The following is a 16,798-nucleotide window of genomic DNA, read 5'->3' on the forward strand; positions in this document are numbered from 1 at the left end:
TCAAGGGAAAGTGGGAGGCTCTTCTTCCCGATGTATTGGGAGAGGAATGGGATGATATTCTGGAATCTCCAACTAAAGTCTCCCCTTCGATTAACAATAGGATGACTCAATTATATATTATATATCAGTCTTATTTGACCCCGACACGACTCTTTAAAATGGGTCGCCTCCATTCATCAGATTGCCTAAGGTGTCATACTCGTGATGCAGATTTCATCCACATGATTTGGAAGTGCCCTGTAATTTTTCATTATTGGAAAGAGGTAACGACATTACTAACATCCTTATGGTCGATTCCGGTCCCACTTGAGCCATTGACCTGTTTATTCGGAGTGTGGGATGTGGAAACCTGGGGTCATTATACTGGGATTTTTCTACGAGAGGCACTTTTTATGGCACGGAAGGTGCTAGCGTTAAGGTGGATGGGTGGTTCTCCCCCGTCTCTCAGAGCTTGGGTGGAATTAGTAAACTCGATTATTCCATATGAAAGAACGTTGTACCAAAACAGAGGACGCCCAGGTCAATTTGAGAAGATTTGGGGTAGATGGAATTCTTCACATCATACTCTATAGATCACACTAATTTACAATTTAACACTTATGTATTGGATTTATGATTTCGGGGGCATCGCTTAAGGGGCGAGATTGATGTAGAATTTTCTTTGGCGACTTACTATTGGTAGTTAAAAGTAGTTAATGTTCTATAATAGGTAGTTTATAAGTACTAGTGATTTGACATACACAGTTTGCTATTCTTGCATTACTTAGGGTACTGTCACACAGTGGCACTTTTGTCGCTACGACGGTACGATCCGTGACGTTCCAGCGATATCCATACGATATCGCTGTGTCTGACACGCAGCAGCGATCAGGGACCCTGCTGAGAATCGTACGTCGTAGCAGATCGTTCGGAACTTTTTCGTCGCTGGATCTCCCGCTGTCATCGCTGGATCGGTGTGTGTGACACCGATCCAGCGATGCGTTCACTTGTAACCAGGGTAAACATCGGGTTACTAAGCGCAGGGCTGCGCTTAGTAACCCGATGTTTACCCTGGTTACCATCGTAAATGTAAAAAAAAAAAAAAACGTACATACTCACATTCCGGTGTCCGTCAGGTCCCTAGCCGTCTGCTTCCCGCACTGACTGACTGCCGGCCGTAAAGTAAGAGCAGAGCACAGCGGTGACGTCACCGTTGTGCTCTGCTTTCACTTTACGGCGGCACTCAGTCAGAGCGGGAAGCAGACGGCTAGGGACCTGACGGACACCGGAATGTGAGTATGTACTGTTTTTTTTTTTTTACATTTACGATGGTAACCAGGGTAAACATCGGGTTACTAAGCGCGGCCCTGCGCTTAGTAACCCGATGTTTACCCTGGTTACCCGGGGACTTCGGCATCGTTGGTCGCTGGAGAGCTGTCTGTGTGACAGCTCCCCAGCGACCACACAACGACTTACCAACGATGACGGCCAGGTCGTATCGCTGGTTGTGATCGTTGGTAAATCGTTTTGTGTAACGGTACCGAGACGTGATGTTGCACTGTAATAATTTGTATTTCATGTTGTAACCAATAGTAACAAATGCAAATGTGTGTATCGTTTGATTTATTCTGCATTAATAAACGAATTTAAAAAAAAAAAAACATTGTGTATTCACAGGAAACTGTTCGAGAGAGTCAAGTGCATCTCATGTGACCGTCCTGTAACCATGGCAATCGCACCGTGAGTACTCGCCCCGCTACTGAACCTATGACTGAGCCTAGTACTCGCCCTACGACTGAACCTAGTACTCGCCCCACTACTGAACCTATGACTGAGCCTAGTACTCGCCCTACGACTGAACCTAGTACTCGCCCCACTACTGAACCTATGACTGAGCCTAGTACTCGCCCTACTACTGAACCTATGACTGAGCCTAGTACTCGCCCTACTACTGATCCTATGACTGAGCCTAGTACTCGCCCTACTACTGAACCTATGACTGAGCCTAGTACTCGCCCTACTACTGATCCTATGACTGAGCCTAGTACCCGCCCCACTACTGAACCTATGACTGAGCCTAGTACTCGCCCCACTACTAAACCTAGCACTTGCCCTACTACTGAACCTATGACTGAGCCTAGTACTCGCCCTACTACTGATCCTATGACTGAGCCTAGTACTCGCCCTACTACTGATCCTATGACTGAGCCTGGTACTCGCCCCACTACTGAACCTATGACTGAGCCTAGTACTCGCCCCACTACTGAAACTATGACTGAACCTAGTACTCGTCCCATTACTAAACCTAGCACTTGCCCTACAACTGAACCTATGACTGAGCCTAGTATTCGCCCTACTACTGATCCTATGACTGAGCCTAGTACTCGCCCTACTACTGAACCTATGACTGAGCCTAGTACTCGCCCTACTACTGAACCTATGACTGAGCCTAGTACTCGCCCTACGACTGAACCTAGTACTCGCCCCACTACTGAACCTATGACTGAACCTAGTACTCGCCCTACTACTGAACCTATGACTGAGCCTAGTACTCGCCCTACTACTGAACCCATGACTGAGCCTAGTACTCGCCCCACTACTGAACCTATGACTGAGCCTAGTACTCGCCCTACTACTGAACCTATGACTGAGCCTAGTACTCGCCCCACTACTGAACCTATGACTGAGCCTAGTACTCGCCCTACTACTGAACCTATGACTGAGCCTAGTACTCGCCCTACTACTGAACCCACGACTGAGCCTAGTACTCGCCCTACTACTGAACCTATGACTGAACCTAGTACTCGCCCCATTACGAAACCTAGCACTTGCCCTACAACTGAACCTATGACTGAGCCTAGTATTCGCCCTACTACTGATCCTATGACTGAGCCTAGTACTCGCCCTACTACTGAACCTATGACTGAGCCTAGTACTCGCCCTACTACTGAAACTATGACTGAACCTAGTACTCGCCCCATTACTAAACCTAGCACTTGCCCTACAACTGAACCTATGACTGAGCCTAGTACTCGCCCTACTACTGAACCTAGTACTCGCCCCGCTACTGAACCTATGACTGAGCCTAGTACTCGCCCCACTACTGAACCTATGACTGAGCCTAGTACTCGCCCTACTACTGAACCTATGACTGAGCCTAGTACTCGCCCTACTACTGAACCTATGACTGAGCCTAGTACTCGCCCTACGACTGAACCTAGTACTCGCCCCACTACTGAACCTATGACTGAACCTAGTACTCGCCCTACTACTGAACCTATGACTGAGCCTAGTACTCGCCCTACTACTGAACCTATGACTGAGCCTAGTACTCGCCCCACTACTGAACCTATGACTGAGCCTAGTACTCGCCCCACTACTGAACCTATGACTGAGCCTAGTATTCGCCCCACTACTGATCCTACTACTGAACCCATGACTGAGCCTAGTACTCGCCCCACTACTGAACCTATGACTGAGCCTAGTACTCGCCCTACTACTGAACCTATGACTGAGCCTAGTACTCGCCCCACTACTGAACCTATGACTGAGCCTAGTACTCGCCCTACTACTGAACCTATGACTGAGCCTAGTACTCGCCCTACTACTGATCCTATGACTGAGCCTAGTACTCGCCCTGCTACTGAACCTATGACTGAGCCTAGTACTCGCCCTACTACTGATCCTATGACTGAGCCTGGTACTCGCCCTACTACTGATCCTATGACTGAGCCTAGTACTCGCCCTACTACTGAACCTATGACTGAGCCTAGTACTCGCCCTACTACTGATCCTATGACTGAGCCTAGTACTCGCCCCACTACTGAACCTATGACTGAGCCTAGTACTCGCCCCACTACTAAACCTAGCACTTGCCCTACTACTGAACCTATGACTGAGCCTAGTACTCGCCCTACTACTGATCCTATGACTGAGCCTAGTACTCGCCCTACTACTGATCCTATGACTGAGCCTGGTACTCGCCCCACTACTGAACCTATGACTGAGCCTAGTACTCGCCCCACTACTGAAACTATGACTGAACCTAGTACTCGCCCCATTACTAAACCTAGCACTTGCCCTACAACTGAACCTATGACTGAGCCTAGTATTCGCCCTACTACTGATCCTATGACTGAGCCTAGTACTCGCCCTACTACTGAACCTATGACTGAGCCTAGTACTCGCCCTACTACTGAACCTATGACTGAGCCTAGTACTCGCCCTACGACTGAACCTAGTACTCGCCCCACTACTGAACCTATGACTGAACCTAGTACTCGCCCTACTACTGAACCTATGACTGAGCCTAGTACTCGCCCTACTACTGAACCCATGACTGAGCCTAGTACTCGCCCCACTACTGAACCTATGACTGAGCCTAGTACTCGCCCTACTACTGAACCTATGACTGAGCCTAGTACTCGCCCCACTACTGAACCTATGACTGAGCCTAGTACTCGCCCTACTACTGAACCTATGACTGAGCCTAGTACTCGCCCTACTACTGATCCTATGACTGAGCCTAGTACTCGCCCTGCTACTGAACCTATGACTGAGCCTAGTACTCGCCCTACTACTGAACCCACGACTGAGCCTAGTACTCGCCCTACTACTGAACCTATGACTGAACCTAGTACTCGCCCCATTACGAAACCTAGCACTTGCCCTACAACTGAACCTATGACTGAGCCTAGTATTCGCCCTACTACTGATCCTATGACTGAGCCTAGTACTCGCCCTACTACTGAACCTATGACTGAGCCTAGTACTCGCCCTACTACTGAAACTATGACTGAACCTAGTACTCGCCCCATTACTAAACCTAGCACTTGCCCTACAACTGAACCTATGACTGAGCCTAGTACTCGCCCTACTACTGAACCTAGTACTCGCCCCGCTACTGAACCTATGACTGAGCCTAGTACTCGCCCCACTACTGAACCTATGACTGAGCCTAGTACTCGCCCTACTACTGAACCTATGACTGAGCCTAGTACTCGCCCTACTACTGAACCTATGACTGAGCCTAGTACTCGCCCTACGACTGAACCTAGTACTCGCCCCACTACTGAACCTATGACTGAACCTAGTACTCGCCCTACTACTGAACCTATGACTGAGCCTAGTACTCGCCCCACTACTGAACCTATGACTGAGCCTAGTACTCGCCCCACTACTGAACCTATGACTGAGCCTAGTACTCGCCCCACTACTGAACCTATGACTGAGCCTAGTATTCGCCCCACTACTGATCCTATGACTGAGCCTAGTACTCGCCCCACTACTGATCCTATGACTGAGCCTAGTACTCACCCCACTACCGAAACTATGACTGAGCCTAGTACTCGCCCTACTACTGAACCCATGACTGAGCCTAGTACTCGCCCCACTACTGAACCCATGACTGAGCCCAGTACCCATCTATGTATCTAATATCCATTTGTGAATATCTCTGTTCTGCAGACACCTGGTTACGGTGCGTTCTCTGAATCCCCGGAGCAGAGATTACAAGACCCCCGGGTATGTGCGTCTGATATCAGTGCTGAACACATTTCTATACATGAACAGGAGAATGTTTGTCAGTCTCCTCGGTGGGGGGCCGGCAACCTGCTGGAGATCACCAGATCTGTCCTACCTGTGTGTGTGCAGGACTATGGAGGATTACTTATGCCACCAATCATATTAACCCTGTGTTCTCACGGACTCATCTTTTCAGAGACCCTTTACAGATGTCAGACCCCGAACTTCAGTACAGCGAGTCCCCGAGACCCCACAGCGCCTGCTCAATCCACCGGAAGTCATCGCGCAACCAAAACCTCAGCACGGTGTTCCCATACGGAGACCCCGGGCAAATCCAGTACAAAAACGTAAGTGTGGACATCACAGATAGACTGTTGCTTAAAAGTCTGTGAACCCTTCAATATTTTCCTTATTTTCGTATAAATTTTGCCTAAAACTACATCTGATTTTCACAAAAATCTTAAAAAGTAGATTAAAAAAAATTATATATATATATATATATATATATATATATATATATATATATATATATATATATATATATATATATATATATACACTCACCGGCCACTTTATTAGGTACACCTGTCCAACTTCTTGTTAACACTTAATTTCTAATCAGCCAATCACATGGCGGCAACTCAGTGCATTTAGGCATGTAGACATGGTCAAGACAATCTCCTGCAGTTCAAACCGAGCATCAGTATGGGGAAGAAAGGTGATTTGAGTGCCTTTGAACGTGGCATGGTTGTTGGTGCCAGAAGGGCTGGTCTGAGTATTTCAGAAACTGCTGATCTACTGGGATTTTCACGCACAACCATCTCTAGGGTTTACAGAGAATGGTCCGAAAAAGAAAAAAAATCCAGTGAGCGGCAGTTCTGTGGGCGGAAATGCCTTGTTGATGCCAGAGGTCAGAGGAGAATGGGCAGACTGGTTCGAGCTGATAGAAAGGCAACAGTGACTCAAATCGCCACCCGTTACAACCAAGGTAGGCCTAAGAGCATCTCTGAACGCACAGTGCGTCGAACTTTGAGGCAGATGGGCTACAGCAGCAGAAGACCACACCGGGTACCACTCCTTTCAGCTAAGAACAGGAAACTGAGGCTACAATTTGTACAAGCTCATCGAAATTGGACAGTAGAAGATTGGAAAAACGTTGCTTGGTCTGATGAGTCTCGATTTCTGCTGCGACATTCGGATGGTAGGGTCAGAATTTGGCGTAAACAACATGAAAGCATGGATCCATCCTGCCTTGTATGGAGCATCTTTGGGATGTGCAGCCGACAAATCTGCGGCAACTGTGTGATGCCATCATGTCAATATGGACCAAACTCTCTGAGGAATGCTTCCAGCACCTTGTTGAATCTATGCCACGAAGAATTGAGGCAGTTCTGAAGGCAAAAGGGGTCCAACCCGTTACTAGCATGGTGTACCTAATAAAGTGGCCGGTGAGTGTATATATATGATCCAGTCTAATAATTTTGATTCCTAATTTTAAGACGCGTGAAAATCAAATTGTAGTTTTAGGTCAAATATAAGCAGAAATAAGGACAATTCTGAAGGGTTCACAAACTTTATGGATATGAGAGATTGAGTCCTTTTGTTACTTTTCCCCTGTGCACCGCAGACGAAGTATGACCTGATGGGGATTGACGGTGTCATGTACAAGGGACGGCTGGACAAGAGTCACACGGCTTACAATGCGGAGAGGGACGCCCCCGGTGAGTGTCAGCTCTGCAGACCAACTGTTTAATCTTTTATATTGTCGACTCTGGTCTGACTGGTGACTTCTCCCCCCCATCAGTGAAGACCCCACTGCCGCCATACAGGATCCCAGTGGAGAGAGCGCGCTCTGCTACCCCACACTGCAGGAACTCCAGCAGCCCCACCTCACGTAAGCAGCGCAGCTTAAAGGGCCACTAACCCTAATAACAGGGCAGGGGCATTAGAAGTCTCTACCTCTCTCCGTCCAGGGCCCGCGAGTCATTCCGCGCGATCGTCCCGCACCGCACTACCGACGTCATCTACCACAGACTCCGCACAGCCCATGTTTTATGTGCCCTCCGCCATGGACGGCACGAACGTGCTACAGCAACCCAACAACGCTGAGGAGCAGGCGGTCTGACCACGGATGAAGCCTTCACCCCTGACGCCATACCTGCTGCTGCCACCTGTTGCTGGGCCTCAACTTCCATATACAGATATATCTATCACCCCAGGACTTTATAACCGGAGCCTTTATTTTTACTCATGTATGAAAGAAGCCTGAAATCACCCGTCATGTAATAAACGTGCAATACAAAAGTCACGTACGATCACTGACACATGAGCCGATCCTGTACGGGCCCTCAGCACTGATGGGAAGACTGTGTACGGGCACCAACAGGGGGTAAGAAAGTCACTGATCACTAGCGCGGGGGCACGGGCAGCTCATGGACGGCAGAGGAGCAGGTCACTGACCAGACGGGCAAGGTCATGGTCGCTGGGTAGATAAGCAGATCTATACACCACTGATCCTAGACAGACAGGTGATGGTCGCTGGGTAGATAAACAGATAATGTACGGCGCTGATCATAGACAGACAGGTCATGGTCACTGGGTAGATAAGCAGGTCACGCATGGCCGGTCAGGTATGGGGCAAACATATCCGTCCTTCCTGTCGTCGGGCTTTTTGATCAGTCTTCATCCTGACCCCAAACCCAATTCTAAAATTTCACAAAAAACACTTTGGACACAATTCTGTGCAGGTTACTAATATTTTTGCAAGGTGGTGACCACCATCTCCATAGTACCAGACACCATGTCAGCCCCTGTGGGCGATTTGGCCATGATTACACAAGAGGGGACATTTAGCAAACCTAGCTAAAAAGGAAAATGGTCTTAGCGGCCCATAACGACCAATCACACAGCAGCTTTCATTTCACCAGAACAGTTTACTAAATGAAAGCTGTGCTGTGACTGGTTGCTAAGGGCAACAAAGACCATATAAATAAATGAAGGCCTAGGCTGTCGCTTTCCTGCAGGCCCGAATGACAAATCTACCTTGTAATTCCTGTAGTTTGCCAGTCAGGACTCCAGAAAGCTGTGAAATTAAATATGTATATTTTATTGGTCAGGATTTGGACCATGAGCCTGAATCTGTGTCTCAATTATTCCCTTTGGGTCTGAGATGTCTCACTGACCACGGCTTAGACACTGCCCGGGTAACGCCACCCTTAACTTACACAATTGGAAGACCCACAATAAATGTGAAACCCTCTTTTTCTATATCAGGCCTACAGATGCTCATCTCACGTTACAGGCCTGAGGCTGCACCACTGAGTCTGAGGTAGTGTTGCTATGGAAACCTTGCATGGAGTCAGATCACCGCACACACCGGAATACAGTCAGCTGCGGCAGGTTATACACATTGCAGTGGCTGTGGTCATTAGCACCTGTCTCAGCAGCGCAGCCCCAGGCCCCCCCTCAGCAGCGCAGCCCCAGGCCCCCCCTCAGCAGCGCAGCCCCAGGCCCCCCCTCAGCAGCGCAGCCCCAGGCCCCCCCTCAGCAGCGCAGCCCCAGGCCCCCCCTCAGCAGCGCAGCCCCAGGCCCCCCCTCAGCAGCGCAGCCCCAGGCCCCCCCTCAGCAGCGCAGCCCCAGGCCCCCCCTCAGCAGCGCAGCCCCAGGCCCCCCTCAGCAGCGCAGCCCCAGGCCCCCCTCAGCAGCGCAGCCCCAGGCCCCCCTCAGCCGACATGTCAATTAAAGTCATTTTTTCACAGTTTCTGCATTTTGCAGGTCCCCCCCCCCCACCAGGGTACAGGTCCATGAAAGATTAAAGTATTATTTTATTTAATCAACTTCTGAAAACCGCTAGTAAATAACAAAAAGAGTTAAATGACATCCCAAAACAAAACTATAAGTCCCGACACCGTGAGCTCCGCGTGCCGAGGCCCCGAAATGCTTCAGTGCAGTATGAGGTATGGCTGGCGGCTCTGCCCTGTGGTAATCATGCAGAGCATTTGTTGGCGGAGCCAGGCGGATGGCGTGGTGCAATGCTCTGCAGGCAAGTGAGGTAACGAGAGTGTCAGAAAGATGGCGGCTGCCGCACTGCTGAGAAGGCAATACTCGGAAGGTGCAGGCGGCTGATTTAAGTCTTCGCGCCCCCCTGCGTCCTGCCTCTTTCTTGGTGTCCATCCATCAGTCCTTGGCGCCTCATCGCTCGGCTTCGGCTATGGGGTTGGCGTCCGCTCCTCTCGTGTTTGAGTACTGCACCCCCCCGGGGTAGGAAATACTCGTACCCGGCTGCTGGCTCCGGGGGTCATGAGGAAAATGGCTGCTGCCACCTCCCTGCTGGAGCGGTGGGGACGTGGCCAGGGAGGAGAGGTAGCCGGTCTCAGAGGCTTTGAGGCGAGAAAACATGGTGAGGGCATCCGGGAAGTTAGGAGGGGTCGCAGGGGTGTTGGCAGGAGTCCCCATCTGGAGAAGAAGGAGAAGAGGGTGGGCAGTGATGTGGCGGCGGGCATAAGTGACTACCTACAACCAGCCTGAATAACCCAACAGCTGAGGGTTTGTTACAATTTGTAAAAAAATAAAATAGAATCAGGACAGAGATAGATATCTACCTATCTCTGTCCTGATTCTTTGTTACATTGCATCAATAAAAAAGGAAAAGGGTTTCTGCTTTCTTCCCTTGCAAGAGAATCCCTGTTCCTGACTGCAGCTTGTTAACCAGTTCAGGACAGGGCCATTTTCTCCCATGCCCTTTTGAATGGCTTGGTTATTAAAATAACTTTTGCCACTTTTTGTTGTGATACATGGGGCAAAAAAAACGGAAGTTCTCTCTTCTTTCCAAACACAACTACAAAGAACCACTAAGAAGATTTTAACAATAACCCCTTGTTGTAGAAATATTAATATATCATCTACAGGGCTATAAAGAGCAATTCACACTAGCAGTGTCTTATTTCATATACTGCCCCCTAAAGACCCTTTTTGGGGAACAGTTAAACACGTTTATTTTTTTTTTGAGAATTCCTCTGTAACTGGGGCTGGTACATTAACCCCAGATACAGGGGAAGTCGGCAGCCTCCTGGTTGCATATTAGAGGGGATTGTGTCTCTTTGGACCCACCAGCTCCCGCCACCTTCCTACTCCAGGAGTCATCGCTTCCTAATCAGTTTATACACAGACCTGAAGAGAGATTAGAAAGACAGACATGATAATCAGCCTTCTCTGCAGGGAGTCTGGCTGTGTCTGGCAGTGAGCTCCATTACTCCACAGCGATGACTGCGACCGCTCCCACACAATCATCAGCAACGCCTCAAGCTGTAACTCACTACAGGCTGGAGACAATTGTAACAAACTCTCAGCTGTGAGTATTAGATCCGCACAGCCTTTGGAACCCTGAAAATCTAGAAAGTTTTCATTCAATGGCAGCAAGCAGAGAAGCAAATCATGCATTAACTTGGCCAACTTTCTGCTCATCATTCCTAAACCGGGATTGGTCTGTACTCCAGTCACATCCAGAGCTGCATTCACAGTTCTGCTGTATTCCAGGAGATTCATTTTTTTTGCCACATCTCCAAAAACACAACAGAGCAGAGAAGAAGCAAAAAAAAAAAAAAAAAAAACACACACAACAAAACCGATATTACCTGATGGGATCCCCTCCACTGTTCTCACAGACTTACCATCTGGTGGTGCGGGACGGGCGGCAGATTTGTCTCCTGGAAGAAGGCGCTAAGGGCGGTCTGTGGAGAGGGGAGAAAGTCACATCAAAAAGCATAAAGTTAACTGGGCGACAACCAACCTGTCTTCCAAATTGTCCCCCAGCTTTCCCAGTCTCCTGAATGGTCGACATAACGGTCATAAGATGCTGGGAGAGTTGGGCGACACAAATACAGGAGACGTAAAGGCGGCCATATTGGAAGTCACCCAGCTTTCCCAGTCAAATGAATAGCCAATATAATGATCACTAGCTGCCGGGAAAGTAGGGCACCTCCAATACAGGAGACGTAACGGCGGCCATATAGGGGGTCACCCAGCTTTCTCTGCCTCCTGAATGGCTGACATGACTATTTGTCTCTGGCTGCTGGGAAAATTGGGCAACACCAATACAGGAGACGTCACGGCGGCCATATTGGTAGTCACGCAGCTTTCCCAGGATCGGATAGCACACTATGACTTGGTACACTGGACAGAGCACATGTTGGGAGTTGCCGGACGCTGGGAGCACCGCCGCCCTCACCTCATACTGCCAGTGTGCGGCCCGCAGGAGCTGCTCCGCCTGGTCGGTGGCACATCCCGCCGCCAACACAAACTGCGACACCAGGAGCTGCTGCTTCAACTGCTCAATGTCACCGGACATCCCGCCGGGCGCCACCGAAGCCGTCACGGGTCACTGCGCCGCTCTGGGGAGACAAAGCCGGGTCAGAGGCAGAAATATAGGAGAACACTGGTAGGAGCCCCCCACACAGGGACCACCATGGGGGCCGCACATCTATATACACAACACACCGGGGGCCACACATCTATATACACACACACAACACACCGGGGGCCGCACATCTATATACACAACACACCGGGGGCCGCACATCTATATACACAACACACCGGGGGCCGCACATCTATATACACAACACACCGGGGGCCGCACATCTATATACACAACACACCGGGGGCCGCACATCTATATACACAACACACCGGGGGCCGCACATCTATATACACAACACACCGGGGGCCGCACATCTATATACACAACACACCGGGGGCCGCACATCTATATACACAACACACCGGGGGCCGCACATCTATATACACAACACACCGGGGGCCGCACATCTATATACACAACACACCGGGGGCCTCACATCTATATACACAACACACCGGGGGCCGCACATCTATATACACAACACACCGGGGGCCGCATATCTATATACACAACACACCGGGGGCCGCACATTTATATACACAACACACCGGGGGCCGCACATCTATATACACACACAACACACCGGGGGCCACACATCTATATACACACACAACACACCGGGGGCCACACATCTATATACACACACAACACACCGGGGGCCGCACATCTATATACACAACACACAACACACCGGGGGCCGCACATCTATATACACAACACACCGGGGGCCACACATCTATATACACAACACACCGGGGGCCGCACATCTATATACACAACACACAACACACCGGGGGCCGCACATCTATATACACACAACACACCGGGGGCCACACATCTATATACACAACACACCGGGGGCCGCACATCTATATACACACACACAACACACCGGGGGCCACACATCTATATACACAACACACCGGGGGCCACACATCTATATACACAACACACCGGGGGCCACACATCTATATACACAACACACACACAACACACCGGGGGCCACACATCTATATACACAACACACCGGGGGCCACACATCTATATACACAACACACCGGGGGCCACACATCTATATACACAACACACACACACACAACACACCGGGGGCCACACATCTATATACACAACACACCGGGGGCCACACATCTATATACACAACACACACACAACACACCGGGGGCCACACATCTATATACACACACACACCGGGGGCCACACATCTATATACACAACACACACACAACACACCGGGGGCCACACATCTATATACACACACACACCGGGGGCCACACATCTATATACACAACACACACACAACACACCGGGGGCCACACATCTATATACACACACAACACACCGGGGGCCGCACATCTATATACACAACACACAACACACCGGGGGCCGCACATCTATATACACAACACACCGGGGGCCACACATCTATATACACAACACACCGGGGGCCGCACATCTATATACACAACACACAACACACCGGGGGCCGCACATCTATATACACAACACACCGGGGGCCACACATCTATATACACAACACACCGGGGGCCGCACATCTATATACACAACACACCGGGGGCCACACATCTATATACACAACACACACACACAACACACCGGGGGCCACACATCTATATACACACACACACACACACACACAACACACCGGGGGCCACACATCTATATACACAACACACCGGGGGCCACACATCTATATACACAACACACCGGGGGCCACACATCTATATACACAACACACACACACACAACACACCGGGGGCCACACATCTATATACACAACACACCGGGGGCCACACATCTATATACACAACACACACACAACACACCGGGGGCCACACATCTATATACACACACACACCGGGGGCCACACATCTATATACACACACACACCGGGGGCCGCACATCTAAATACACAACACACCGGGGGCCACACATCTATATACACACACACACACACACACACAACACACCGGGGGCCACACATCTATATACACAACACACCGGGGGCCACACATCTATATACACAACACACCGGGGGCCGCACATCTATATACACAACACACCGGGGGCCGCACATCTATATACACAACACACCGGGGGCCACACATCTATATACACAACACACCGGGGGCCACACATCTATATACACAACACACCGGGGGCCGCACATCTATATACACACAACACACCGGGGGCCACACATCTATATACACAACACACCGGGGGCCACACATCTATATACACAACACACCGGGGGCCGCACATCTATATACACAACACACCGGGGGCCGCACATCTATATACACAACACACCGGGGGCCGCACATCTAAATACACAACACACCGGGGGCCGCACATCTATATACACAACACACCGGGGGCCGCACATCTATATACACACACAACACACATCTATATACACAACACACCGGGGGCCACACATCTATATACACAACACACCGGGGGCCACACATCTATATACACAACACACACACAACACACCGGGGGCCGCACATCTAAATACACAACACACCGGGGGCCGCACATCTAAATACACAACACACCGGGGGCCGCACATCTATATACACAACACACCGGGGGCCGCACATCTATATACACAACACACACACACAACACACCGGGGGCCACACATCTATATACACACACACACCGGGGGCCACACATCTATATACACAACACACACACAACACACCGGGGGCCACACATCTATATACACAACACACACACAACACACCGGGGGCCACACATCTATATACACAACACACACACAACACACCGGGGGCCACACATCTATATACACACACACACACACACAACACACCGGGGGCCACACATCTATATACACAACACACCGGGGGCCACACATCTATATACACAACACACCGGGGGCCACACATCTATATACACAACACACCGGGGGCCGCACATCTATATACACAACACACCGGGGGCCGCACATCTATATACACAACACACCGGGGGCCGCACATCTAAATACACAACACACCGGGGGCCGCACATCTATATACACAACACACCGGGGGCCGCACATCTAAATACACAACACACCGGGGGCCACACATCTATATATATATACACACACACACAACACACCGGGGGCCGCACATCTATATACACAACACACCGGGGGCCACACATCTATATACACAACACACCGGGGGCCACACATCTATATACACAACACACCGGGGGCCGCACATCTATATACACACAACACACCGGGGGCCACACATCTATATACACAACACACCGGGGGCCACACATCTATATACACAACACACCGGGGGCCACACATCTATATACACAACACACCGGGGGCCGCACATCTAAATACACAACACACCGGGGGCCACACATCTATATATATATACACACACACACAACACACCGGGGGCCGCACATCTATATACACAACACACCGGGGGCCACTCATCTATATACACAACACACCGGGAGCCGCACATCTATATACACAACACACCGGGGGCCACTCATCTATATACACAACACACCGGGGGCCACACATCTATATACACAACACACCGGGAGCCGCACATCTATATACACAACACACCGGGGGCCACTCATCTATATACACAACACACCGGGGGCCGCACATCTATATACACAACACACCGGGGGCCGCACATCTATATACACAACACACCGGGGGCCACTCATCTATATACACAACACACCGGGGGCCACTCATCTATATACACAACACACCGGGAGCCGCACATCTATATACACAACACACCGGGGGCCACTCATCTATATACACAACACACCGGGGGCCGCACATCTATATACACAACACACCGGGGGCCGCACATCTATATACACAACACTCCGGGGGCCGCACATCTATATACACAACACACCGGGGGCCGCACATCTATATACACAACACACCGGGGGCCACTCATCTATATACACAACACACCGGGAGCCGCACATCTATATACACAACACACCGGGGGCCACTCATCTATATACACAACACACCGGGGGCCGCACATCTATATACACACACAACACACCGGGGGCCACACATCTATATACACACACAACACACCGGGGGCCACACATCTATATACACACACAACACACCGGGGGCCACTCATCTATATACACAACACACCGGGGGCCGCACATCTATATACACAACACACCGCTCTCACCGCCTCCCTGCAGCTGCCCATCAGCCAGACTAACCGAGCGGAGGCGGAGAGCTGCACTGCATGCTGGGAGCTGTAGTTTTATCCACTGCTGGAGATTTCTAGGACTTTCCATACACGGCTCCCCCCACATAACACACATGGTACGACCCGTCGCCATTTAGTCGCTTCCTGCTGATCTGTGACGTCACGCCTGATTGGTCAGCACATATCGCCCTCACAAATCGCACACGACATTGTCGCCACAAACCGCAGTAACATTCACCCTCTTCCAACACAATGATAATGTGAGCAAACTGTAAAGCGCTATATAAAAATAAAGATTATTATTATTACACAATGCAGACAAATAATTACTTCATATATCACGTGACTGAACTAAGTGCATAAAAGTGCAAGTAATGGTGGGATGACACGGGGGGCGATCACCAGAGGGGAGCTGTACTGAGCAATGCTGGAAAAGTCCTCCTACCTGCACATGGTATCTTCTGACCACGAACTACAGCTCCCGGCATGCTGCGCTTTGTTTGTGTACTGACATCACCAGGAGGCCTCGCCTCTCAGCCAATGGGAGCATTAGCTGTGGCAGTGGCAGACCATATATGGTAACTATCCC

At 50.2% G+C, this 16,798-nt stretch overlaps 2 protein-coding genes across 7 annotated transcripts in view; one reads left to right on the forward strand and one right to left on the reverse strand.

Annotated features, from left to right (window-relative positions):
• C7H16orf96 (chromosome 7 C16orf96 homolog) overlaps positions 1-7,826 on the forward strand; it is a 30,776-nt gene extending 22,950 nt beyond the window's left edge. For both annotated transcript variants that reach the window (XM_077274158.1, XM_077274159.1), the window contains 6 exons: positions 1,657-1,719; positions 5,446-5,502; positions 5,699-5,849; positions 7,130-7,223; positions 7,307-7,396; positions 7,476-7,826. In XM_077274158.1, the coding sequence (XP_077130273.1) occupies positions 1,657-1,719; positions 5,446-5,502; positions 5,699-5,849; positions 7,130-7,223; positions 7,307-7,396; positions 7,476-7,627 (607 nt within the window). In that variant the 3' untranslated portion in view covers positions 7,628-7,826. The remainder of the gene's footprint in view (positions 1-1,656; positions 1,720-5,445; positions 5,503-5,698; positions 5,850-7,129; positions 7,224-7,306; positions 7,397-7,475) is intronic.
• A 1,495-nt stretch (positions 7,827-9,321) lies between these two features.
• On the reverse strand, positions 9,322-16,790 carry LOC143785379 (UBA-like domain-containing protein 1). 5 transcript variants are annotated; one of them, XM_077274174.1, is made up of 4 exons: positions 16,655-16,790; positions 11,729-11,891; positions 11,172-11,231; positions 9,322-9,957 (listed from the first exon to the last, which is right to left on the reverse strand). In XM_077274174.1, exons 2-4 carry the CDS (start codon positions 11,846-11,848, stop codon positions 9,694-9,696), a joined length of 444 nt encoding a protein of 147 aa, XP_077130289.1. In that variant the 5' UTR covers positions 11,849-11,891; positions 16,655-16,790; the 3' UTR covers positions 9,322-9,693. The 5 variants fall into 5 exon arrangements, with proteins under 5 accessions (XP_077130289.1, XP_077130290.1, XP_077130288.1 ...); XM_077274175.1 differs by lacking the exon at positions 16,655-16,790 and adding an exon at positions 16,177-16,314; XM_077274173.1 differs by lacking the exon at positions 16,655-16,790 and adding an exon at positions 16,186-16,311.
• Between the last annotated feature and the right edge of the window lie 8 nt (positions 16,791-16,798).

The sequence above is a fragment of the Ranitomeya variabilis genome, chromosome 7 (assembly GCF_051348905.1).
Source record: "Ranitomeya variabilis isolate aRanVar5 chromosome 7, aRanVar5.hap1, whole genome shotgun sequence".
Lineage (NCBI taxonomy): Eukaryota > Metazoa > Chordata > Amphibia > Anura > Dendrobatidae > Ranitomeya > Ranitomeya variabilis.